Source organism: Chanodichthys erythropterus, chromosome 9 (genome assembly GCF_024489055.1).
Source record: "Chanodichthys erythropterus isolate Z2021 chromosome 9, ASM2448905v1, whole genome shotgun sequence".
NCBI lineage: Eukaryota > Metazoa > Chordata > Actinopteri > Cypriniformes > Xenocyprididae > Chanodichthys > Chanodichthys erythropterus.
Genome location: NC_090229.1, coordinates 17,489,365 through 17,513,452, shown reverse-complemented (window position 1 = coordinate 17,513,452; position 24,088 = coordinate 17,489,365). Strand labels below are relative to the sequence as shown.

General features: G+C 37.0%; 2 protein-coding genes across 3 annotated transcripts; both read right to left on the bottom strand.

Moving 5' to 3' along the window:
- Positions 1-2,386: 2,386 nt before the first annotated feature.
- On the bottom strand, positions 2,387-9,760 carry rgs7bpa (regulator of G protein signaling 7 binding protein a). Of its 2 annotated transcripts, XM_067393717.1 has the most exons (7): positions 9,620-9,760; positions 7,280-7,446; positions 5,508-5,513; positions 4,575-4,705; positions 4,131-4,275; positions 3,399-3,469; positions 2,387-2,478 (listed from the first exon to the last, which is right to left on the bottom strand). In XM_067393717.1, the coding sequence occupies exons 1-7, from the start codon at positions 9,758-9,760 to the stop codon at positions 2,387-2,389; spliced, it is 753 nt and encodes a 250-aa protein (XP_067249818.1). The 2 variants fall into 2 exon arrangements, with proteins under 2 accessions (XP_067249818.1, XP_067249817.1); XM_067393716.1 differs by lacking the exon at positions 5,508-5,513.
- A 1,807-nt stretch (positions 9,761-11,567) lies between these two features.
- On the bottom strand, positions 11,568-22,101 carry rnf180a (ring finger protein 180a). Its single transcript, XM_067395621.1, has 4 exons — positions 21,472-22,101; positions 15,495-15,726; positions 11,903-12,028; positions 11,568-11,770 (listed from the first exon to the last, which is right to left on the bottom strand). Exons 1-4 carry the CDS (start codon positions 22,099-22,101, stop codon positions 11,568-11,570), a joined length of 1,191 nt encoding a protein of 396 aa, XP_067251722.1.
- Between the last annotated feature and the right edge of the window lie 1,987 nt (positions 22,102-24,088).

Here is a 24,088-nt window from a genome sequence, read left to right as displayed (position 1 = left end):
GCCATGTATTTCTGGACCTGTAGACCTGTTCTGGACTTCTACTGGGTTCAGAACAGCGTCCTATTCAGCCAGATTCAGACGTCCTGCCAAACTCCTGACAACCAGCCCAGATTCTGCCAACAGCTTGTCCAGAGTCAGCAGTGTAGCCAAATAATTAACCTGAAAACCGTGTCTATTCTTGTAAACAGTTTTTTTTTTTTTTTTTGCATTCTCCATTACTGCTTCCACATTGCTCTGAGAAAGTAAAAGGGTAGGAACTGCTGCCAGGTGTGAATTTCACAGCCTCCCTATTAATGTGCAAACAAATCCAATTACCCATAACCGACTGAGATCCAAAAGTGATATTTTAATGGGAGACATAATTGTTTTTGTGCATTGAAATTAGAGCCTGTGACCTGTCAGAAGATTGTTCTGAGAATGGTGGATAATAGCACGGCTATCAAGTGTTTTTTATCTAAATAGCCTATAATTTTTAAATAGTTTCTCTGAAAAGGGGATAATATATATTCACGACTTATTGTTCCACTAATTTGATTTCTCTACCTTTTCTTAAAGGTGCCCTAGAATTCAATATTGAATTTGTATTGGCATAGTTGAATAGCAAGAGTTCAGTACATGGAAAAGACATACACTGAGTTTCAAACTCCATTGTTTCCTCCTTCTTATATAAATCTAATTTGTTTAAAAGACCTCCGAAGAACAGGCGAATCTCAACATAACACTGACTGTTACGTAACAGTCGGGATCATTAATATGTACGCCCCCAATATTTGCATATGCCAGCCCATGTTCAAGCCATTAGACAAGGGCAGAACGTCTGGATGTGCACAGCTGAATCATCAGACTAGGTAAGCAAGCAAGGACAATAGCGAAAAATGGCAGATGGAGCAATAATAACTGACATGATCCATGATATCATATTTGTAAATTGTCTTTCTAAATGTTTCGTTAAATGTGGTTAAAGTTACCATCATTTATTACTGTATTCACGGAGACAAGAGAGCCGTTGCTATTTTCATTTTTAAACACTTGCAGTCTGTATAATGCATAAACATAACTTCATTCTTTATAAATCTCTCCAACAGTGTGTAATGTTAGCTTTAGCCACGCAGCATAGCCTCAAATTCATTCAGAATCAAATGTAATACATCCAAATAAATACTATACTTACATGATCCGATGTATGCAAGCAGTATGCATGATGAACATCTTGTAAAGATCCATTTTGAGGGTCATATTAGCTGTGTGAACTGTTTTTATGCTGTTCAAGGCAAGTGTGAGCTCTGGGGGAGGGGGAGCGGGAGCGGGAGATTTAAAGGGGCCGCAACCTATATATCGGTGCATAGTTAATGATGCCCCAAAATAGGCAGTTAAAAAAATGAATTAAAAAAAATCTTTTTGAGCTGAAACTTCGGGGACACCTTAGACTTATATTACATCTTTTAAAAAGAAGTTCTAGGGCACCTTTAACTCATCATGGTATTTTATATGTTAAATAAAATATAATTTTTAATACAAGACACAAAGTTCCAGTTTTCTTAAATCATTAAAAAAAGGTTTATTACCAATGTAAAACGACACTGTGCCTTTTCATAAACACTACAGTATCTTCACCATGCCTGACACATTTAGAACTGTTATTAATAAGCAAGACCCATGCTGAGCCCCTCCAATCTGGACTTATATCACACCAGATGGATAGACATGCCATCCTTTACTGACAATCTCTTTAAAGGAATCACAGTTTTGAAAAATAATTCAGAGCGCTAGGTTTACATTGTATATGTACATCTCTAAAATTCCCATTTATAGATATATTCTTTATTTACAAAGGCTTCTTCAGGTATTTTATACTCCTAAAGGCTGAAAAAAAAGAAAAAAGTTACAGGATTTCGGTTTATGGAAGACTAAATAATACTGTAGTTAAAATATTGTAACAGCAAAAAAAGCAGAACAAAAGAAACAACAGATAGCACATTCACTCATGTTATGCAGTATTAAAAAAAAAACATCATAAATGTTTAGCATCATAACCTTTGCTCTAATTAGCACTCTTGAACGCCTCATTACAACACCTGTCTTGACAAAAAGCACAGCATATGAATTGTATGGATAAACATAGCTGTAGTCATACTACAAACCATTTTCTTTACTAAGCATAATGTAGACAAACATTCATTTAAAAATGATCAAATATTATATAGTGTTTGTATGACTACTGATGTTATACAGATATTACTATTTATTCTCATAGCAGTAGGAAATTGGACAGAACTCACCAAAAGAAAGCACTGGTTTTGGAAATGGCAGTAGAACTGTTGATTGGTGAGTATCACAGATTGTGAGGAAACGCAGTCATTTGTGACTGGATTCTGGGAGAGAGCTCTTAGCTGGACACCAGACAACAGAGGCCAAAGAAACGCCGTTTTCTCTGCCGGACCAATGGGTATGGCGTCAGATTCAACAAACTGCTGTCATCTGTATCGAGACAAGAACAGCAAACATTAAACCATCTAGGCAACAGCTACAGCATTTTCCTATCCAAGCTGCAAATTTCGCAATAGAATATGGCAAAAATAAATTGTAAATGTGAAAAAAATTGAAATATTGTGCCTTTTGTGGAAGCCACTGTATTATCACAATAATAATATTAAATAATCCTATTAAGTAAGGTTATCCTTAGTAAAGATAACTTTGTGAATCTTCTCAAGTACATTACCATTCAAAAGATTGGGTCAGTGTTTTTTTTTCTTTTGAAAGAAATTAATTATTTTATTTAGCAATGATGCTTTATAAAATCTAAAGTGACAGTAAATACATATATAATGTTACAAAAGTTTATATTTCAAATAAATACTTTTCATCAAAGAATCCTAAATAAAATGTACTGTATCATGGTTTGAACAAAAATATTAAGCAGAACAACTGATTTCAACATTGATAATAATAAGAAATGTTTCTTGAGCAGCAAATCAGCATATTAGAATGATTTCTGAAGGATCATGTGACAGTTAAGACTGGAGTAATGATGCTTAAAATTCAGCTTTGCCATTACAGGAATAAGTCAAATTTTAAAACATATTACATATATATATATATATATATATATATATATATATATATATATATATATATATATATATAATATTATATTTATATATTTGATTAAATAAATGCAACCTTTGTGAGCACAAGGCTCTTCTTCTTTCATAAACAACAACAAAAAATCTTACAAACTTTTGAATGGTACTATAGATTAACAATTTCAGACTTTGCTATTGTTGAAAGATTTTGTTTAATGAAATATGTTATTTTATGGCCAAGTTTTCAATGAATTTTTCTGTAATATTAGCCAAAATAATCAGAAAGCCAACACTGAGAAAGTGTTGAGATATTACCTTGGTTCTTCAGTGGTAAAGGCATTGTCTCCCTGAGTTTGCTTAGCAGGTTTTTCATTTCTGTCATGTCCCTAGAACATTGAGAAACCCTTTCAGATTCAAACTGTCAATTTATGAGGAAAAAAACAGAGAGGGGACATTCACACAGAATGTGTTTTTGCAGTTAAAAATGTGAGACGCAGGTCAGTGGAGCCAAAAAAAAAGGGGGAAAAAAAGCAAGGTCTACTGGCTCTCCAGGGCTGGATTTGAGGAACTCTGGTCTAGAGTAGTGCTGTTTGAAAGCAGGTCTCTATCAGTGGACCGGTCCGCTGATAGACACCTGCTTTCAAACGCTCCCGCTTTCAGAACCAAACACTTTCTGTGGACTTTCAAACGCTCCCTTGCTTTGATCATTGTAGCCAATCACAGACATATATATTGAGCGTGTGAACACAATGGCCAATCAGAGGTGTTTACGAATCCGCTCAACAGCACTCAAAGCGTCACATTTTTAAATTTCAGTACCGACTTGTTATCGAAGTTTGTTTTCTTTTAAAAGTTGAACTTGTTTTAACTTGAGCGCTGCGTTTTCAGAACGCAGCAATTTGCACGAGACACCGCAAAAGATGCAAGACCTGAGCGCAACGGTCCATATAGCGTGTGTGTACACTGAAAGACAATGGAAAAGTAGCGCAGTGGAATGTAAAAACACGTTCTGTGTGAACCGACCCTTAAGCCGCTCAGACTATTGACCTCTCAATGTTCTCAATGTCTGTGGCCACCAGGAAGTATGTCTGCGGACAGTCCGCTGGAGTGGAGGACGTGTCTTCCAGGATTGGGATGTCAGAGCTGTCCTCTTTCTTACTGTCTACCTTTGTAGCTCCTGAATAATGTTTCCCTGGAACACATACAGTAAGACATCACTGGCAGACTGTCGAGAAATAGAAATGGTCAAAATATGTCATGTCAAGATTTGACCCCAGGGCAACGGGGCTTTCTCCTGCTCCCAGAACATCCATATTTACCGTTTCCTATAAGCTCAAATCAGATACAAATCACAGAATCTAGCAGAATCAACTCCTGCAAACATTAAGCCACTAGAAGGCTCTACGGTTGGACAAGCCAGGCTTCAACAACGTCAGTTTCCTGTCGCTGATGTGGATGTTTCCTGCTGAGAGCCCAGGGGCACAGCATTACCTTTTCTGTGGAGCTGCAGGGATCCCAGCAGACAAACAGACTTCAGCATCTCCGTCAGGTACATTTCCAGACAGCACTGCAGCTGGATGAAGAGGCGGCAGATCTCCGGATGTATTTCTCCATCTTCTGGGCTGTGAAAAAAAGCATCAATAATGCATCTCAGAGTTCTGGCCCCGAGCCCTTGAGCTCTTGAGCTTCAACCTGTCTAATTTCTCACAAGTTACATATTCTTGCATTCATATGCCTCACAGTCCACAACAAGTGACCACTAACAGAAATCATGAGTCTTAGGTACATATGATGTCAGTTCTGGGCAATATAGCTAAAGCAAATATTTCTGTATTTTTCAGTCCTTTGACTATTATCAATACATCGGTTTTTATTATTTACACTAAAACTGCTTAAAACATCTGAAGGACCATCATTTAAACTAAACAGCCATTGTTGCCAAGTAGATTCTAAATCTTTAATGTACAATAGTTAAAATACAGTAAAAATATTCATGGTCTGTTTTCAACACTAAATGAACACAAGGAAGAATTATATTTAACATGAACTAGAGATGAAACATTTCTCACCGATGAGGCAAATTGAATGCAAATTTAACTTTGAATTGATTCATTGAAATGGAAACAGAACTGATTCACAGAATTGAATGAAACTTACCAGCACTAACAACAATTTTGCTACAGTTTAAAGGTACAATTTGTGATATTTTTTTCCGCTAGAGGTCGCTAGAAGCCTATTCAAAACAAAGGCGTAGTTTGATGACGCCAAGTTTTAGAGCGGAAATTTGGGACATGTGGTCTCCATCTCAACGGACGGTGCAAAAGAATAGGGGTTGGAGTCTGGAAGAACTCATGTTCGTGGATGCAATTATTAACGTTACTGTAGTATGAAGCAGAGCAGGACCGAGTGTTGCGGGAGCTGAACGAGGAGCTGGAGCGATTGATCAACACACGCCTCACGAGCCGCTTCCGCTTTTCCGGTCATGAGTTTACGGGAGCTGTCCTTGTCGACAGAACCAGCGGCAGATGGTAAACAGTAATTATGTTCCATAAATAAGTAACACAATCCACCATAAAACGTGCAAGAAGTAAATAAGGAACTGCTTGAAGCAAGCTAGTGGTTTGCTGGACGTTAACTCTACTTCCGCATTTGTCCACGGCACTGTTGTCATGTGGTTTCTACGTCAGTAAAGGCGGTAACAAAGGTAACTGACGTCATTGACAGGCGACTGCACTGCCCCGTGTCACTGTTTAGAATGGGAATTTTCTCATGATTTTACAAGTAGTTGAAAACATTAGAGATATTGTTTGTAATCATCTGGACAAAATATATAACACTAGCCTAGTGGTTTTTGGATATTTTACTGCAAACATTTTACATATTGTACCTTTAAATCAATCTGTCTTAATGCTTTAAAAGGACCATGGATCTAATTAAATGACACGGTCTTAATGAAACTTAATGGCCAAATATAAAGCCCACTGAAAACATGGCAATATTCAAGATGCCAGCAAAATTATTGGATGTTTGAATATTTCTGAGCAGCATGTTTACCAGGCTGTACAGACAATCTAGCGCTCTAAACACATTAGCTCCGTGGCCAGTGAGAATTCTCAGAAAATCATATTTCTCAGAATCCTACGCCTGTAATTACTGCTCTGTAATTCCCAGGTGGAATGCAGTGGCATGGTGGATACTTTATTTTCCTGTTCTTGAATTACCTGGAACAGAGAGATGTACCAAACCCATGTAAGATACAGTAAATCATGTAACGTGTCCATCAGACATACCCTTTGCCCTTCGTTCCCTTCTCTGTATGGTAAATTGTCATATTGTCTGTAACACTCACTCCTAAATATATTTAAATACCAAAACGGTTTCTATAAAAGTAGTAAAATTATGTGTAAAGGGACATTTCTCTCCATGTTAATGCACAGAGCAAGATATCATGATGATTCATGATGAAAATAGATCCATGCCATTACCTCTGGTATATTATTACAGAACATTCATGCAACCAAAACACTACATTCAGATTGTCTTGCTGTAATTGACAGAGAGGAAATAAAATGTTTTCTAGTAAAGAGCATTTTTGGAGGCTGTCTCAGAAAAATGTCACTTAATATGGATATGTGTTGACTAATATAGAGCTGTAGTGTCAATTTATTGTGTTAAATATAAATGTGTTAATATAAAACCATGATTTATGATAAATGCACAGTAGAAAGCAATATTTAAATCTTAAACATGTATTCTGCTCTCCCAACATAGTGCATGTTAAGCCAGTCAGAACTAGCTGATATTTAGTAACTAAATGCTTTTCTCAGTCTTATCATATATAAAAAGCTACAATATAATTATATATGATATGATTTTATAGCTTGCATGCTTATATTATGTAATGGTTTAATAATGACTAGAGGTTTTCAACAGGAGGTCCATGACACCTAGGGGGCCCGCATGGGTACTGCATGCCGATTGTTGGTTGATAGTTATTATTGAAAAAATAATTAATTAAATTAATTTAAAAAATACAAAAATGCGTAAATAAAAAAAAAAAAAATATATTAATTTCAAACAAAGCTAAAGAAGCTAAAGTTTAGCTAAATGTCTCATTGGCCCACCCACGTTAAAATGCAATAAGCTAACATGTAATGTACAGATATTTGAAAATTATGATATAAATATGTTTTTACCCTGATATTGCAGAAAGGTTTTGATGTGCAGTCCGTGCCATCTCACAGCCTTTTGTGCGTGTCTTGTGCATTTCCGCACGAAGAGAGGGACAATCGGTGGAAATCTCTCCAATAGAGATAACCAACTCCCTATAGAGGGCCACAAGTGTATTGAACTCCTGGACAACCTGATGGAAGAGAGAAAAACAAAAGCAAACCCACTGAGAAAATATAGGGCTCACATAACCATTTTAACTTTAAAAATTTATGAAACAGATAAATAAAATGTGACTAAACATAGATGAAATGACATGTATCCAACTTGTCAAGACATTTTTCATTTTGAACAGAGAATGTCACAAAAACAGTCCATTTGTTGGAAAGCAGCGCCTCAGGCGACAGATGCTCATGCCATTTTATCAATATTTGGTAGAAAGGATAAGCGTTCAATGGCAAGCAGTTTTAACATTTATCTCATCTGTTTTTATGTTACTAACACTTATATTTTAATTACTTGTAAGCAGTGCTCCCGAGGGCTGAAATCACCCTTGGATGAAATTGCGTTCCTCCCCCTTGGGACTAGCACTCATTTACTCACTACCGAAGTTCCTTTAAAGCAAGTCATTTCACTCAGCGGCCATATTTGAAACGCCTCTCAGGCAGATATTTCAGTCATGCAAGTACAGCTTCTATCTCAACAAGCTTACAAGTAAATTTCATATTTGAAATCACCAGTGAATTCTGAACACAAACCGTCCCATAAATGTTTTTTTTTCTTATGCTCAAATAGCATTAAAAACTGGACAGGTCCAGCCAACGCACATGTGCAGTCCTAAGCATGCATCTCAGAACACTGACTGTTTTCTATAGCAACTGGAAGGCAGCTGCGGTGAGGCGTTGACATTACCATTTTATTTAGAGTCTTTGCTTACTAGAAAAAGTGACAAGTTATTCTATCATTGTTCTTGGAAACATATTGCATATTTTTGTTGTTGAAATATATGGGGATCTGTGGTTCAGGGGCCGTTTACACGGCACCGTTTTCAACTAAAAAATTAAAACTTTTTATGCATTTTGGCCATTCATTTATGCAACAATGATGTCTTGGTGGCCTGAAAAACACAAACTTTTGAAAACAGGTTTCAAAGTGCAAGTTTTTGAAAACGTCTCCGTGTAAACAACAAAAATGCATAACTGAAAACAATGACGCCATGCACGTGCATTACATGATCAGTTTATAGTGTTTAATCGCCATCTAATGGCCTGCCAGCAGAATACAGTGTTTTTAGTCATCTTCACGGAATTCGTATGAATGGGGATAGTTTTAAAGGGTTAGTTCACCCGAAAATGAAAATTCTGTCATTTATTACTTACCCTCATGACGTTCCAAACCCGTAAGACCTTCGTTCATCTTATTCACTTGTGCTCCGATGCTTCATGAAGCAGTGTTTTGAAATCGTCCATCTCTAAATAAGTCGTTATTTTGTTATTTTTGGCGCTCCAAAACTATTGTTGTTGCTTTATAATATTAATATTGAACCCCTGTGCTCACATGAACCAATTTAAATATGTTTTTAGTACCTTTATGGATCTTGAGAGAGGAAATGACATTGCTTCCTGTTGAGGCCTCACTGAGCCATCGGATTTTAACTAAAATATCTTAATTTGTGTTCTGAAGATGAACGAAGGTCTTATGGATGTGAAACGGCATGAGGGTAAGTATGCGAAAAATCAAAGGAAAAACTTTTTTGTTTTAAGCATATCGTTGTCTGTAAACGTACCCTCAAATGTCAACTACGGTCTTTCAACAAGGAGCTAAAGCTATAAAATGTAGCCTACTAGTAGCCATACGGGATAGTCAGTAAATTAAAAATACTGCCAGCATTTAATAAACAATTGGAATACATACCAGAACATCTGATATTTGCACCACAGACCGACATAGAATTCAATGTCAAAAATTCAAGCCAACTCAATGTTAAAACGGCTTGCCACACGCTTTCTGCCTGTTCACGGGGCAAAGACTCCTCAAACACAACACACGAGCTTTAAAAATGTGCTCGCAGTTTTAGCCCAAAATAGAATACAAAATCTTATCGCTCACTCCATGCCATAATCTGTCAAATTAAGCGTTGTTTCTGGAAAATCAGTCAGAAAAAAGGAAGCTGGAACTACCGCCGCAGCATAGGATAAGTCACAGACCTCCAAGCCAAAGCATTCATTTTTAACGTCCCTAGTGTCGCATTATACATTTAGGATGTTGGCACTTGCAGAACCCTGCGTGAATTTTAAATTGTGGTTGAACAATCCGCAGGAATCATAGTGGAATAATGCTGTGGGTCATGACGCAGGCATACGCACCATTCTGCAGTCCGCTACGGCACGCAGAGCTTCGCTGCTCTCCCGGCGATCCGACTCTCTGGACGGGGGCTTACTGCCGATCTGGAAAATGGTCCCGGCAGTTCTGGGGCGGTTTTTGCGCCCATTCGGTGCAGAACTCATGCATACACATCAAGTGAAGAAACTGCCCTGATATAAAATGCTGATTGATCAATATTCTGCCACTCGTTTGGTAAATTTCTTACTCAATTGATCGATCTGCCCGTGTCTTGCTCCTGGATTCTCTCCGCATTGCCACAATGCAGAAGCCGAGTCACCTTCATTCACTCCAGCAGAGAGCTGAAGTGTCCTTGCAGGGTTTCGTCTTCTTCAGCAGGGAGAAATGCGATAACAAAGAACCAGATGCAAACATGTCTTGATGCACCGTATAGTCCCTCAACGAAGAAATAATAGCTGCTTGTAAACGCAACGCCTCCCCGCGACAATAATCGCTACTTGAGATAGACTATGTGGCGCAAGTTGAAATTATAAACTCTATATGGCGTTTATTGAGAGTAGGTAGCAGAAGGTGATCTAAGAGCGCTATTCTAACCTTGATAGGTGCAGTTGCTTGAGGCATGACGTGGTTGAACACACTGCACTCTCATAGGACGAGAATACTAATGCAACAGATTCACCAACTCACCAACTCAGATTCACCAATCTCAAATGAATCCTATTAAACATTCATAAAAGTAAAGTATCTACTTACGGTTGGTTATTAGGAAATGCTCTATTAGTGGTTGAATCATACTGTTTATTGTAATGAATCCTAATTGTATAAAAAGCAAGAAGAGCAATTAGACCTAATATTGGATGAATTGCTAATGGCAGCCTGTTGTGTTGTTCTCTGCCAAACCACTATAGAGAAACCACTGCATTTGAGTTTTTACTGATGTAATCTATATTTGTATGCAGATATTGAGTGTCCTGACAACATGTTTAGAGCATGTTGTAGAACAAAACAGCTTGTCTTAAAAAACAAGAAATGAACAAAGCTTCCAAAAGATTATAGCCTTCTTCTTGCTTTTAACATGAAATATTTATTCAAGCGCAGGAAAAGATTTCCACTGTTTAAGATTTCACTGCTTTTTTTTTTTTTTTTAATAAAATGTAAATAAAAATAAAATTTAAGTAAATACATAAAATTATAAATATTATGTAAAAGTATTACTTGAACATAAAATCTATATATCGAATATAAATTAATAATAACATCAATCATTTTCCTCTGAAAGTATCTGTGGCCAGGAGACAATAGCAATTGATGCTAACAGCAAATAGTCCTTAGTAACTTTAGCCAACGAATAAGAATGTGCAGAGATTAATCATTTTATATGATTTTAAAAAGTTATTTCGGATTGCCAAAGTTGAGCACTATTTGACATAATAGTGGTCTAATTACATAGCTATCTAAGACAATAAATTGAGCATTAGTTATTGAGACCACATAAAGAACCTATGGCCAATTGAACATTACTGTAAAACAAACAAGAAAGGCTTTAAATGAGATGTTATTATTCTCAGCATATTCTATGGATGGTTTAGAAGCTGATATGGATAGTTTAGTTTACAAACCTGAGCACTGCATTTTGGAAACTAGCTGTAAGATATAAAGCAAGTGAATACAACTTGTAGTGAAATGATGAGTCCACTCGTGATTATCCATACAAAGCTGCACACAGTTAGCCAAAATTCTGTTTAAAAGCAAACAGAAATTAGGCAAACCACAAACTCAAAAATCATTATTCATCTTTGTGGTAAACAGATCATCAAGCTTTCGAATTTTAGCATGGATTAATTTCGCTCTGTGATCGGTTGGCGTTTACATAGTCCAGAAGTAGCTGCGGCACCTGATTCCTTTTGTTGCCGACATCTGTATTGTCCTAAAAGACCAGAAACACTGCATAGAGCTTCCCGTGCCTTCTCTTTAAAAAGAGAGGAAGAAAAAATAGCAGAAGAAGCAGAAGATAATGAAGCCAATGACCCAGTTGACGGAGTATATATAGATGATCACCATGTCCATGTCAAATCGCCAACCATGCGAATCATCCTCAAAGTTGAAGGAATCAAGCCTGTAGCCCCCGTGAGGAAACTGGCGTCTGCCAATTGGACTTGCCTGTCTTTGAAAGCCTAAGAAAGACAAATATAGATAAAGAGTGGGAGAGAGAAAGACAGAGAGCAAGACAAAGAACAATGAGCATTACTACCATATATTAAGAATAATCTACAGAGTTCTTAATGTAGATTTAAATATGATTTTACCTCCAAAAATGCGAAACAGTTTACGGCAGCTCGGAAGAGGCCATTTTGCACAGCTCGCTTTCTGGAAATTCTGCTTCCGAGACAGGTATTCCTTCGGGAAGAACGTACGAGCTGTATGGTTCAGTTCTGTGAAGAGTGGGATGTGTGAATTTATTTACCTGTGAATCATTAGTGTGCTCAGTGCAATGTGCATTGCTTTCAGAAAGCCAACACTCATTTTATATGGATTTATTTACATATTTATCTCATAGGGTGTTTCTCAGATTAGATCCTGCCTGCCTTATTTTATGTCACATTTAGTTCATTAAATCAATAAGAGCATTTTCTGTTCAACCATTGTCAAAAACCATACAAAGTGTTAATAAGAAGGAATATTCCATATTGATTTTTCACAGGACTGGTGTTTTACCCATATTTTCAATTGCACATTCAGAGCCAAAGTCACTTAAATGTAGGTGGTCACTCTTGTGCTTAATCCCACGAAAAAGGTCTGTAATGTGAGGGAAAGATGTTACATTTGATCCTTCCCATACATTTGAATCACACATTGTTAGCACTGCCATTTAAGATCTTCATAACATAGCTCTCTGCCACAAAGATGCTTTTGTCCATGTAATGCACTTGATTATTCTAATGTCCTTGCACTACCTTGCACAACTAAAGCAGACAACCGTAAATTCAAAGTTAAGCAGTAAATATATAGTTTACAATACAAAATCTTTCCTGTGAACTTTTGACTCATCTTTCTGAGCTCTTCCATCCTTACACACCAGCACTCTCAGGTCCTTTATTTCACGTCTACTTTGGTTAGTAATCACTGTCATGAACTTTTTCCCTTAGATCTCAGCTTAAGCTCTATTCTCACAGTACTTCTCCTCTCCTCACTGTTAATCTTTGTCTTACAGAACTGCCTGAGGGCCAACCCAGAAGCCTAATGCTCCATGGGTTCTCTTGGGAATTTCTAATGGGTTTCTAGTCTCTGCAGCCTTCTTATTTGTTATCCAGAAACTTGTAAGCAACTTACATTTTACACAAAGGATCTATCTATCTACAAAGATCCTACACAAAGGATCGATCTATCTATCTATCTATCTATCTATCTATCTATCTATCTATCTATCTATCTATCTATCTATCTATCTATCTATCTATCTATCTATCTATCTATCTATCTATCTATCTATCTATCTAACATAATACATTTTAAATACATTATTATTATTATTATTAGATGCACTCTAAAAATGCTGGGTTAAAAACAACCCAAGCTGGGTTTAATGGACAAACCCAGCGATTGGGTTAAATGCTGGGTAGTTTTATTTAACTCAACTATTCTTTAAAAATGACTATATGGCCAGCTTAAAATGAACTCAAAATATGTTGAAAATTAAAAATCAGACATTATTAGAGGCAACAGTAATAATCAAAAGGTCAACATTTATCAATAATCAATTTAATAAATGTTTGTTTAATTATTGTTCATTAAACTTATTAATAAAATTTCATTTATTTAACATATTAATAAATGTTAATTTCCAACATACTTTGAGTTAATTTTAAGCGAGCAATACAGTAATGTTTAAACAATAGTTGAGATAAATAAAACTACCCAGCAGATGGGGCAAACATTTAACCCAACCGCTGGGTTAAAACAACCCAATCGCTGGGTTTGTCCATTTTCAACCCAACTTGGGTTGTTTCAAGCCAAATTTAAGTGAAAAATGGACAAACCCAACCATTGGGTTAAATTTTTAAATTAAATTTTCAACCCAACGGTTGGGTTTGTCCATTTTTGACCCAAATTTGGGTTGAAACAACCCAGCATTTTTTAGCTAAGCTTTTGACCAAACAATTTGGGCAACCTAACCCAAAATATTCCAGAAAATCACAACAACAACAATAATAACGAATGCTACTATTTATATATTATAATGGTCACACTTTAGTTTAGGGTCCAATTCTCACTATTAACTAACTATTAACTATGACTTTTGCCTCAATAAAGTCCTAATTACTGCTTATTAATAGTTAGTAAGTTAGTTGTTAAGTTTAGGTATTGGGAAGGATTAAGGGGTGTAGAATATGGTCATGCAGAATAAGACACTAATATGTGCTTTATAAGTAAGCAATAAGGTACGAGAGGCTGTGCTTCACGTCATGCCTAACAACGCCCTTCAGCCGTGATTTATTCATGATACACTCTAAAAAATGCTGGGTTAAAAACAACCCAAGTTGGGTTGAAAATGGACAAACCCAGCAATTGGGTTGTTTTAACCCAGCAGTTGGGTTAAATGTTTGCCCAACCTGCTGGGTAGTTTTATTTAAACCAACTATTATTTAAAAATTGCTATATGGCTAGCTTAAAATGAACCCAAAATAGTTGGGAAATTAAAAACCAGATGCAACTAGAGGCAACAATAATAGACAAAAGGTGAATGTTTATTAATAAGATTTAATATTTTATTAATATAAATTTAATAGTTTAATAGTTTATTAATATAAATGTACTAATAAGCAATTTAATAAATGTTTATTGTTTAATAATTATTCATTGAACATTAATAAATGTTCATTTCCAACATACTTTGTGTTAATTTTAATTAAGCAATACAGTAATTTTTAAACAATAGTTGAGTTAAATAAAACTACCCAGCAGGTTGGGCAAACATTTAACCCTACCCCTGGGTTAAAACAACCCAATTGCTGGGTTTGTCCATTTTCAACCCAACTTGGGTTGTTTTTTACCCAACATTTTTTAGAATGTACAGCAGTAGCCTCGAGTACCTTATTGTTTTTATGAACTGCTGCTGCACAATACAAATATTAAAGCCAAAAAATATGTATCAATGCAACTTTCATGAAGTAAATCACTAAAAGCCTTCCTTCTGCCGAAAAAATTAGTCCCTGACCGTGAACAGCAACAGAAGTTTCATTATTACTCCATTAGATGACGGCAAAGACTGTCTTTATGAGTGTATCAGTCAGTAGAGAAGACCTTTATATTGAAAAGATTGAATTATTGTGAACACGGAACAAGAAGCAACTGATAAATGCTTTGACTAGCGCTGTCAGTCACGGGAAAACCCCTTAACTGTTAAAATGAAAAGATATTGCAGTGAACATTTAAACAGTTTTTATTATGAACATAGGACTGACCTGAAGGAAAATGCTAAATCTGAATGCACGTAATAAACTTGTTCAATCAATCTCTTTTTCACAATACTCTTCTACATAATACAGTAAGCTTCAATGAACAATAGAAATTGAGAACAAACAGTTTAAGTTGCTAAGGGTGTTGTGTAGTGATACACAGAACAGTTGGGCGAAGCGGTCATAGCCATGCTTTATCGTGAAAAAAACACAGCTATTGACGAATCAAAATCAAGGACAGGAACTAACCGTTTTTATAAGCACTAATAAACATCCAATATCCTAGTAATATGCATATGCATGCTAATAAGCGACTAGTTCATAGTGAGAATTTGACCCTAAACTAAAGTGTTACCATTATAATATATATTGTTAATATATTAACTCACATTTATAAAAAGATACCAGAAATTTCAAGATGTCTTTTTTTCCTGAAACCAACCTTTCTGGAAGAAAACATGTGTTATGGTGGTTCTGCATAATGGACAGGGTGTGTTGGTGGGGCAGTTCTTGGCCAGTGTCCGCAGACAAGGCTCACAGAAGACGTGGCTGCAGGGATGGCACATGTATGGACTGAAGTAGACATCCAGACACACAGCACAGATATAGCCTTCACGATCCCGGCTGGGCAGCTCCTCATCCTCACTGCTGCTAGATGGGTTCCCTGTAGAGCTCTTCAACAGAGGAGATGACTCAGTGCTATTAAACTCAACAATCTGGTGAGCTTCACCTCTACTAGGGAGCATCGCTTTCAGTGTTATGCTGATGGTTCGTATAAACAGTGTTTTAACTTGACCTTTAACACACTTGCTTATTGGACTATAAAGCATCTTTTGTATTGTGTTATAGACAGGCTCCTCTGGTGCACAGGGACTGTCAGCATAATTACAGCTCTCCCACCTATTGGGACCTCCAGAGACCATGCTCCTTGTTCCTTATTTGTGTCATTAACACCAAATTCACATCTCATTAAAGTCTCTACATCCCACTTGACAACCCAGAAACAACATATCACATGGAATCCACATAAAAAATTACTACATTAAAGTGCCCCTATTACGCTATTTTAAAGGTTCCAATGTCTTCTACATTGTGTACATGCATGTAAGGTCAAAAAAACACTTGCACACATTGCAGTATCACCTGTTTTCACACTAAGGGTTGCACCGACTAATCGACTTGTCGACTTTAAAGGCCCGCTGAAGTGTCTTGGCATGCGCAGCATTATTCAATGCGTTGACATAATTTCAACAAACAGAAAGACAGGACGATATCGAACAGCCCTGCCCCTTTTTTAAAATAGCCAATAGTGTTTTGTTGATGTTACAGCTCGGCCAGAGCCATTAGACTCAGTAAAACCTTCTGTTTCCTTCTAATTTCTAACCGTTTCTCCTTATAATATCCTGTATATCGCTTATATACAGCATTCTGTGCAGAATTCAAATGGGTCCAATACCTTTTGTGGTCTGAGCCGACTCGCGACGCGCATATGATCTGCTCTGTGCTCTCGTGTCTCTGGACCAGAGCAGACTGCTCGCATTACGGCGGATCACCCTATGTGACACTAACGCAAAAGGAAAGCATATTTACACTGTCTGAATCGTTCCCTATTCTCTATATAGTGCACTATGTGCCATCCACCATGTAGAAACTAGTAAATGTGTGAGCAAATGACCTATTTCGAGGGTAGGAGGAGGCGGGACTTCAGATTCTAGAGAGCATTTGATTGGACAGAAGATTTGATGAGAAGCTGAAGTGCGATGTGATGTCATGAAAATCCGTGATCCATTTTAACGGAAGTGAGAGACTGTTAGTTTTGAATGCTTGTATCTCCTAAATGCGAATTCTCATATAGTGGACTTCAATGGCGTCCAAACGGTTGAAGGTCAAAATTACAGTTTCAGTGCAGCTTCAAAAAGTTCTTCACAATCCCAGACGAGAAATAAAGGTCTTATCTAGAGAAACCATCACTCATTTTCTAAAAAAAAAATTAAATTTTATACATTTTAACCATAAATGCTCATCATGAACTAGCTCTCTCCTTCTTCTCTATTAGAATTCTGGCAGTGTAGATACTGCTAAGTGTATTACTGCCCTCCTCAGGTCAAAGTTTGAACTAAATTGTTATATACAATATGATAGTGCAAGTATATAACAATTAGTTCAAACTTTGACCTGTGGAGGGCAGTAATACACTTAGCAGTGTCTACACTGCTGGAATTCTAATAGAGAAGAAGAAGAAGAAGAGAGCTAGTTCAAGATCATAGATATATACACTAGATGTCGCCTTGGCTACGGCAGTTAATTGGAACGAATGCGCCAATAGAGCCGCCATCTTGAAACAGGGGAGCCCTCTTTAATGCATCAGCTTCAATGTAGGCAAAGGTCTAACGGAAATAAAATCACCATAAATCGTCATGAATACGATTTTCTAGAGTTTTTTTTTTTTTTGGTTCGTTCCAACGGTGAGACATGTATTTATCATTGAGTCCAGAGAAAATTTAAGGTTTTGATATTAAGATAATCTACTTTTTAAAAATATAATGCATAGTGCTAAGTAGGCCTAAGTTTATTAGTCACATTCTTGCACTTGAGTAAACTTCAAATGAACTATCGCTACTTACATATAATTATTAAAGAATAAAACAGAACAACAACATGAAAATCACCACAGTGGTACTTGGGAACATGTATAACAAGAATCAGGTGAAGTTTGAAGTAAACAGTTTCATTTTATTTATTTTTTATGAATTTGAAAAAATATTTCTACCGACACTTAACACCTACCACGCAACCTCATGTAGACGCGCAATACATTTTAAGCATAGATGGCGTGACCGTATACAGGTCGCGGAGCAGGCGGGTAAAGTCGTGGTAGGTCGAGTGGCAGCGGTGACAGGTCGCGGGGCAGCTACCCCTGCCACGCAAAGATTTTACCCCTACTGCAGTTTTCCTAACTGTCAAAAACTAATGGGTAACTAGCATGGATTAGCTGTGGTCGTTAACCAAGGACTGAAACAAACCAGCGTAACCAGAAATATAATTTCGTAACATTCAATATCATATAACACATTCTCACTTGTGAAATGTAATCCCTTGCTGTCTGGTTTTTAGATTTCTTTCGTTTGAACATCCATACACAGCACAAAAGTCTGGCATCGTCCATGAATTCAAAGTACAGGCAGAGATAGCAGCGTTACCTAGCGTTACCGGTTTTGACGCATGCTTAGAACCCCAAGGCGACATCTAGTGTATATATCTATGGTTCAAGATGAGCATTTATGGTTAAAACGTATATAATTTTTTTTTTTTAAGAAAATGAGTGATGGTTTCTCTAGATAAGACCCTTATTCTTCGTCTGGGATTGTGAAGAACGCTTTGAAGCTGCACTGAAACTGTAATTTTGACCTTCAAATGTTTGGAGGCCATTGAAGTCCACTATATGGAGAAAAATCTTGGAATGTTTTCATCAAAAACTTTAATTTCTTTTCGACTTAAGTGAGAAGGACATCGACATCTTGGATGACATGGGGGTGATTAAATTATCAGGAAATTTTAATTTGTAAGTGAACTAATCCTTTAAGCATGACGTCGACTAGTCGCTGGTCATGGCCTATAGAGGGCGCAACAGGATAAGAAATCTTTGAAGTCCACCTTTACGCTCCGTATCCAGCAGTTAATGACAAATAAATGCATACCCCGAGAGCGCTCTACAATATATGTTTGATTATACCATCTGGATGCTCAATGTTGATCGGGTGAATGCACGTTTTAAACAGCTTATTGTACAGGTACGTTAGTCGCCGTTCTAAACTGTGCTACTACATAACACAGACAGTAGCGTGCAGATCACGTGCAGATAGATCGCGCGCATACAGATTCATTATTGTCAACACTGTTCTGTGAATTATCAATAAAATAGCTAAGAAACTTAAAAGTTCTAGCATATATTTCTTAGTAACTAAAACACACAGCTTCTCTATCAGTAGAGACGCTGCCACGTGGAATTCACACGCAATCGCTCTCACTAATGCGTTCATATAAATGTAATCTTTACTGTGCTACTTTATCTGTATCTTGTTTAGAAGGAGCAGAAATTTGTGAAAAATATAACGACCCAAAGACAAAAGAACTGATACAAATAAATTTACGTTCCAATCCGCGTTCCAGTCTCAGCTCGAGGTTGTTCACACAGAATGCATTTTTGCTTTCAAAAACGCGAAATGCGGGCAGTGGAATAGGGGTATCGAGACTCGTTTTTTTTATTATTATTATTTTTTTAAGTTGAACTGATTTGATCTTGAGCGCTGCATTTTCAGAACGGCGTGTCTTGCGCGAGACACTGCAAAAGAGGCACGATGGGAAAGGAGTGCATTGGAATGGAAAAACGCGTGAACGGCCCCTTATTTTTTTCATCATCAACTAGTCGACACCGACATAAATGTCGACTTAAAAAAAAATCTTTTAAAAAGTCCTTCAATCCCTATTTGGCACAGTGGCTTGAAGTGGTTCAAATCAATAAAAGATTCGGTCTTTCTAAACCCCTCCTTTCTGAGAACCTACTCTGCTTTGATTGGTCTGTTGTGATTGCTCCAGAAGCTTCCTCTGCACTTCTTGGTTTTACCGTATCAATTTGAGCCCGACCACATCGAACTGCATCCAAAGTGAATTTGCTTTCTCAGCACAGAAAACAGAATGGGTTGGAAAACAGCATCTTCTTGACATGTTGGCCTCAGCTACAACTACAACATTTGAAGGTGTGTCAAAATAGATGTTGTTGAGGCAGCTAATGAACCGTGGTGGGGGAAGTTACTTTTAAAATGCCTTTTTTACTCCCTTAAAAAGTAACTAATTGTCTTAGTTAGTTACTTTTTATGGATAGTAATGCATTGCGCTACTTTTTGCATACTTTTTCTCACCTAGGCTGGGCTTGCTTGTTAGTTTTTTAATTAAAAAAGTTCTATTTTTGGCAAATGTAAAGGTCCTTTCACACCAAAAGTGAAATGAATAATGCAGTAGAGGGTGCAGTTCAAACAAACCTTTCAGCTTCAGCAATTAAAAGTAATATTTGCTTATTGGTATGGTTTAATTGAATCACTGAAGGTCAGCAAAGACATTAGTTATTAAAGTGACAATAAACACATAAAGTGTAACAAAGTATATTTGTGTTATTTAACATATTTAATTATTGCAGGTTTGCATAATATTCTGAGTTTGCATTTCATTGTTTTTATTCATTTAGAAAAATACTGAATCTGTTTTTGTGCAAGTGAGATGAGTAAATGTCTAGAACTACAATCCCTATTATATTTACACAGCGCACACAACACCTCTGCACTTACTCCCGATTTATCTTAACATGGGGACAGAAGAGGTTTCAGTCAATACATGGGAAAAGAAAGTAACTTGCGTTACTTATTTGAAAAAGTAACTCAGGTATTTGATGAAAATTTAAAAGTAATGTGTTACTTAATTAGTTACTTGAAAATGTAATATGATTATGTAACTCATGTTACTTGTAATGCATTACCCCCAAAACTGCCAAGACCAGCAGGCATTATGCAAATTTGTTATTAAATGTGTATTTTAACTGGTATGCCATGCCACACTGTGCCAAAAAGATGTTGTGCCTATGATTAGAATTATTACTGCTGAAATGAAAATTTTGGATGTATCTTTCTCTTCACTGTATTATGAAGTGTCCTTACCTCCTCCTGCTAAATCACAATTCACTCCTCTTCTAGACACTGAACAACGAGAAATGATGGAGTAAAGGACGTCATCGCATTTGAGTAGGCTATAGTAATCAGACCAAAACCATGAATTATTGGACCAGTGCTTCTAAGAGCAGATGTCCATGATTTATAATTTCTCATGAGACACTTTGGGGTGTTCTGCATTAAAGATTAATCATTGTGAAGAGAAACATATTCTTTATATAAATCTTTTATTTGCTTACACTTGAAATTTTACATCACTGAGCATTAATGCTGGTGAATGGGTTTATTGCATTGACTTGAGAATCCCTAAAGCAGAACCTGTTGATTGTTAAAAGGTGCCCTCTGCTGGAAAATTATAAATTCCATCTTAATAAACTGGGAGTGATTGTTCGGCTTTAAATTGTGCCAGCAAAAATTAAGGATATAAATATAAAATATTTAATATAAAATATATGCTCAGGATAATGTAATGCCAGCCAGTCATTATCGCAAAATAAACTCCAACATTAAATATTAATTTGAGAAAAATATTTTAAGAAAAAGTAGTCCAGTACAACATAGAAAACAATCAGCCTAACAACAAGACAAACACTGAAACAAAATTCATATATAGGCCTATTATTATTATCTGTACACAAGCTGCTATTACAGCTCAGACGGCACGTACTGTATGTGTGTGTACATGCGTGTATGTTTCACCTGCACGTTCTCCTGCTGCTGGCTCTGTCTGCAGCGCTCTCTCCTCCTCTGTCTCCTCCTCAGGCTCTTGAGTCGTTTCCTCTCTCTCTTGCTCAGCCTGCGTTCCCCAGTGGGAGTAGGTGTAAGCAGGGATGAAGTCACGCTGAGCCCTGCTGGAGCTGTGCCAGCCTGCTCTCCAAACTCCTGTTCCTCCTCAGAGCTGCTGAGAGACATCAGAGGAGCTCTGTGGTTGAAGGAGCCACCTGCTTCCTGATCCTCACGAGAGCCTCTAATAATATCCAACCTAACAGGTTCAACATCGGACCTCCTCGAAAGCATCATAGCCCTACTATAGGGAGGCTGAGCAGGAGGGGTTGTCCTCTGGCATTGGGAGGTGGAAGCCTGCTGGCTGGCTGTGGAGCTCAGCGTATGTCCAGTGTGGAGATCACAGTCTGGGAAGAGCAGATGAGAGTATCCTCGTGAGGAGTATAGCCCCCTGTAGAGAGCCTCTCGATGGGTGCCCGTATAGTCCAGACTGAACGCCTTCCTGTGGGCTAGTCTGACTCCAAGAGGGGCCTTCTGCAGGGGCCTAACCTCCAAGCACAGGGCCTCAGCCGTACGCCCAAGGTCCTCTCCTCCATGTGAGCCCATCTCCGAGATCAGACAACTCACTGTTGAACCGAGTCCTCCCCCCCCACTGCACCAAACTCTGCACCAGGCCGGGAAACATTTGAGTTCATTGTTGAAGAGGTGAGCAGGAACATACTGGCCCCCTGAGGCATTTTGCACTGTTGACAAAGGTAAAGCCCCCTAAATAGTGGCAGTTCAGCGACCCAATTGTTTCTGGGGCCCTATAGAATTCAAACAGCCCACAATGCATGCATTGTTGTAAGGGTGGAAAAATTAGGTGAAATAACTAGACCAACCTTTTTCAACAGACACGGTCAGCTCTTTTTCTGTCTGAACAATTAGCAGCATATGGGAATATGAGTCACGCTGGAACGAAATATGTGCTCATTTCATACAGTTTGTGTTTTCTTCTTGAAGATTTTTTATTAATAGGCTATCATGATTAATTGCAAGTAAACAACTATTTTATACAATTTTATATATATATATATATATATATATATATGAATTTAATATTATATAATCATATAATATAAAATAATATATATTATTTAGAAATTTATGTAAAATGTGTATTAAAGGATAAGTTTACTTCAGGTTTTTGAGGAAAACATTCAAGGATTCTTCTCCATATAGTGGACTACTTCACTGGGGTTCAACGTGTTAAAGGACCAGTGCAGCTTCAAAGGGCTCTACACATTTCCAGACAAGGAATAAGTGTCTCATCTAGCGAAACGATTGGTCATTTTCTAAAAAAAAAAAAAAAAAAATGCATATACTTTTTACCAATGCTCGTCTTGCACTAGCTCTGTGATGTGCCAGAAAGTTCACGCATGACATAGGTGGAAGTACTGTGGTACGGTGAAAAAATCATCCAACTTCAAAATTGTCCGATATCGTTGTTTTACCCTTTTTTTTGTAAAGCGCATTTGACTTATTAGTCTTTGCACGTTCGTTTTGTAGACACTAAAGTTGCATCCCAAATGATGCACTATACACTATGCACTTATACGCTATGTAATATGTACTCATCCATGTAGTGTATGAAATATATATGTTTATTTTGTCATCAAACATCGGAGTCTGATCCCCCCCTCTGCAACATAATTAAAGCTGTCCAACATTCCACACTTCGTTTTTTCCGTTAATTTAGTGCATCATCCGGGTATTTAAAGAGCACTTTTTCTTTTTGGAATTTTCTGTGTGAATGCACTACTCACATTATTTGTACTTAAAAATGTCATAGAATAGTGCATAAGTACGCAAATTGGGACGCACCTTAAATCTGTACTTCCGCCTACGTCACTCGTGACATTGGTAACGTGATTACGTCAAGTGTGGAGCATCGCAGAGCAGTGAAAGACGAGCATTTGTGGTTAAAAAGTATATACATTTTTTTTTTTTTTTTTAAGAAAATGACCGACCGTTTCGCTAGATAAGACAATTATTCTTCGTATGGAGCCCTTTGAAGCTGCACTGAAACTGCAATTTGGACCTTCCACCCATTGAAGTCCACTATATAGAGAAAAATCCTGGAATGTTTTCCTCAAAAACCTTAATTTCTTTTTTGACTGAAGAAAGGAAGACATGAACATTTTGGATAACATGGGGATGAGTAAATTATCAGGACATTTTTATTCAGAAGTGAACTAATCCTTTAATATAAAATGTATATTTTAATGATTTTTAATATTTTAATTTAATTTACATTTCAATAGATAAAAATGGATTTGTTGTAGGTTATTTCAAGAAAATTTTAAACCAATTCAATGCAATTTTTAAACAAAAATTGGCTACATTGTAAATATTAAACATCAATAGACCATTCAATTATTAAATTTAAATTATGGAAACAGAGCAAGCTAAAATGACATGCACATCTATGAAAGATATTTAAAACCTTATGGTAAACAAATTAACATTTTTTTCCCCCCATCTGCTATTCTGTGGCCAGTACCTTTACTGCAGAGACACCCATCTGCCTGGGCTTCTGTCCTTCTGTCCTTGT

Excerpts from the sequence above, each read along its gene's own strand:
- rgs7bpa (XM_067393717.1), bottom strand. The coding sequence starts at position 9,760 with ATGAGTTCTGCACCGAATGGGCGCAAAAACCGCCCCAGAACTGCCGGG. Across the intron at positions 4,276-4,574 it reads CCTGCAGCTCCACAGAAAAG|GGAAACATTATTCAGGAGCT; the intron begins GTAATGCTGTGC and ends TATGTGTTCCAG. Across the intron at positions 3,470-4,130 it reads GACATTGAGAACATTGAGAG|GGACATGACAGAAATGAAAA; the intron begins GTCAATAGTCTG and ends TCAATGTTCTAG.
- rnf180a (XM_067395621.1), bottom strand. The coding sequence starts at position 22,101 with ATGGGCTCACATGGAGGAGAGGACCTTGGGCGTACGGCTGAGGCCCTG. Across the intron at positions 15,727-21,471 it reads AGCAGCAGGAGAACGTGCAG|AGCTCTACAGGGAACCCATC; the intron begins GTGAAACATACA and ends CCTCTGTTGAAG. Across the intron at positions 12,029-15,494 it reads ACATGTTTTCTTCCAGAAAG|AACTGAACCATACAGCTCGT; the intron begins GTTGGTTTCAGG and ends CACTCTTCACAG.